The 2,916-nt window shown below is 35.0% G+C and overlaps 1 protein-coding gene across 1 annotated transcript in view; it reads right to left on the bottom strand.

Moving 5' to 3' along the window:
* The window catches only part of dlt (codanin-1 like protein dlt), a 26,221-nt gene that overhangs the window by 4,453 nt on the left and 18,852 nt on the right, over positions 1 to 2,916 (bottom strand). The window contains exons 3-5 of the mRNA XM_070138019.1: positions 2,679 to 2,853; positions 1,212 to 2,558; positions 143 to 341 (exon numbers count right to left, since the gene is read on the bottom strand). Coding sequence (XP_069994120.1) covers positions 143 to 341; positions 1,212 to 2,558; positions 2,679 to 2,853 — 1,721 coding nt within the window. The remainder of the gene's footprint in view (positions 1 to 142; positions 342 to 1,211; positions 2,559 to 2,678; positions 2,854 to 2,916) is intronic.

Genomic DNA, 2,916 nt, shown 5'->3' with positions numbered 1-2,916 from the left:
ATTAAAATCAAATATAACAAATGGCAAAAACTGATTACGTCAAATTTTACAAATCTCTCATCCTTCCCTAAATCAAGATAAAAAACAATATAACTTGATAAGAAATTACTAACCCTACCCTTACTCTAGCAACCTTACTAACCATCAGCATCCTCATTTGATATGTGCTGATCGTCATCCCCACGACACATGGTGAGGAGCTGGGATTGGAAGAGACGGGCAAAGTGGGCGAAATTGATGGGGTCTGGACGCAGGTTGAGTACCTGTTTGATCTTGGGCCCTAGTGCCTGCCCGTATGACCAGCCTGACATGAGACGATTCTCTTCCCAAATGCGGATCATCTAGATAATTTTAAAAATGTTAAAAATAATGAGTAACTCATCACTGACCACATGTTCAATATACTGTAAATAATGTGTACACACAAATCATATACAAAATATACAAATATATAAATATTCATATATATATTTACATATATAAAAAATAAACAAATAAATAAATAAATAAATTATATATTTATATATATATATATATATATATATATATACATTATATATATATATATATATATATATATATATATATATATATATATATATATATATATATATATATATATACATTATATATATATACATAATATATATATGTATATATATAGATATATATATATATGGATATATATATATATATATATATATATATATATATATATATATATATATAGATAGATAGATAGATAGATAGATAGATAGATAGATAGATAGATAGATAGATAGATAGATAGATAGATAGATAGATAGATAGATAGATAGACAGATAGACAGATAGACAGATAGACAGATAGACAGATAGATAGACAGATAGATAGATAGATAGATAGATAGATAGATAGATAGATAGATAGATAGATAGATAGAGATATATTTATAAATATGTTAATATGTATATGAACATGTATATAAACATATATATATATATATATATATATATATATATATATATATATATATATATATATATATATATATATATATAATCTTTATATATATATGTATGTTTATATACATGTTCATATACATATTAACATATTTATAAATATATCTCTATCTATCTATCTATCTATCTATCTGTATATATATATATATATATATATATATATATATATATATATATATATATATATATATAGACTTCTTTCTTCTCACCTCATAAAACATGTCCCGCTGCTTGCGAAAGATGTGGAAAGCTTGATCAGTTGGAAAGTTATTTCGATTATCTGTGTCTGATTGGAAAGACACACTGCCTATAGGAGACTTTGGTGCCTGGTTGAGCAAAGGAGCTGGAGGAGGCGATTCCAAAAATTCTGTTAAGCATTTCTGGAGATCTGGCGAAAATGTCTTTACCCTGGGATTTTCTGATAAAAATCTCACGGTGGCCTTATCCAATAGTTTCAGAAGTTCAACTACAGTCAGAAGCACATTGGTGGAAAAATATATACAATTGTGGATTGTATTGAGGTAGCAAGTCTCCCTTCGTTGACTGTCTGAGTCATCTGATTTAACTACAGTCCTTACAGTTAATAGTTGCATCAAGTAGTATAACTCTACCATTATGTTGGGTGTCATGTTAAACAAAATAAGCTCAGCATAAGTCTGCACAAGAATATCAATAAAACTCCTGTTTGACACTCGATCTGGAGAGCCCTCTACATAGTCCACCTTCTCTGAAGATGTACTTGGAGGTGAATCCCTACCCATGTTTTTCCCAGGGGTACCTCCTCCTCCTCCAACATTTGTACTGGTCTCCTGTCGCTTCATTCTCTCTTGACGTAGCAGCTCACGTTCCTCCTCCATGCTCTTGATTCCCCCTTCTTCACTTGTCAAGAAGGGGCTGCTTGGAGACTGGTTCTGTGGTGCCCCAAAGCCTGTCTTTGAGCTCTGGCTGAAAGCAATGGCTCTGACTGGCTGACGAGAAGAACTGGTGGTGATCCGTGTAGGGTTGATTCTCCGTTTGAACTGCTTGTCCTGGACTGGTGTACTGCCTACCATTGGAAAGGCATCCTGATCACTTAAGTCTAAAGCCTTTGGCACCTCATTTTGTCGGATTAGCCTTCCACTGGAGCGGGAATTGCTATCCCTTGGTAGTGGACTTTTCTTCTTGTTCCCCCACTTCACATCTAATGTAATGAAATCACCTAAGCTATGTTTCTGCTCACTATGCTTCAGCTCAGAACTGTGTCCAAACTTTCCCCACGAGTCTGAACCATCTGAACTCTGTCTCTTCCCTCTTGGGAAACGATCTTGTGCCTGTATCCCAGGGGATTCTAACTTGGATCCTGAGGTATGGCCATTGTGGCGTGGGGTGGAAGTGGCATTCCAACTATATCTATTTGAGTGAAAACTATAGGGAGTGGAGGAGTTTGAGGCATTGTTTTGATGTCGTGTGCGTGGAGGGCTTCCATGCAAAGACACTGTTAGTGCAGAGTCAGATTCACGGAGTAATTGGTCTAAATCTGGAGTCTTAGCCTCTTCAACAGAAGTTAATGGTTTTCCCTGTAAAAGGAAGAAAAAACAAAAAGAAAATAGAAAATATGGATAATCACAGTATACAGATTTAAGATATGTAACAAATACTATACAAATGAAGCACAAAAAATAAAAAAAGGATCTCACTTTTACAGGTGTGTCAGCAAAGTGCAGTGTCTTGGCCTTGGAGGATGAGAAAGGTTGCTTCCTGCCACGATTCCTGAAGCCTGGATCCTTCCCTGGTGAGACATATTTTGTGGCACGGACAGAGCTGGGGGCCTTGTTGGGAGTGAAGCCAGAAGGAAGACCCACCTGTAACACCCTGCAATAACACGACAGATTGATAAATACTGGGCCTATTAAAAGCTCTGGATGAAGTGTAAAT

The sequence above is a fragment of the Penaeus vannamei genome, chromosome 24, assembly GCF_042767895.1.
Source record: "Penaeus vannamei isolate JL-2024 chromosome 24, ASM4276789v1, whole genome shotgun sequence".
Taxonomy (NCBI): Eukaryota; Metazoa; Arthropoda; class Malacostraca; order Decapoda; family Penaeidae; genus Penaeus; species Penaeus vannamei.
This window is presented reverse-complemented; position numbering and strand designations above follow the sequence as displayed.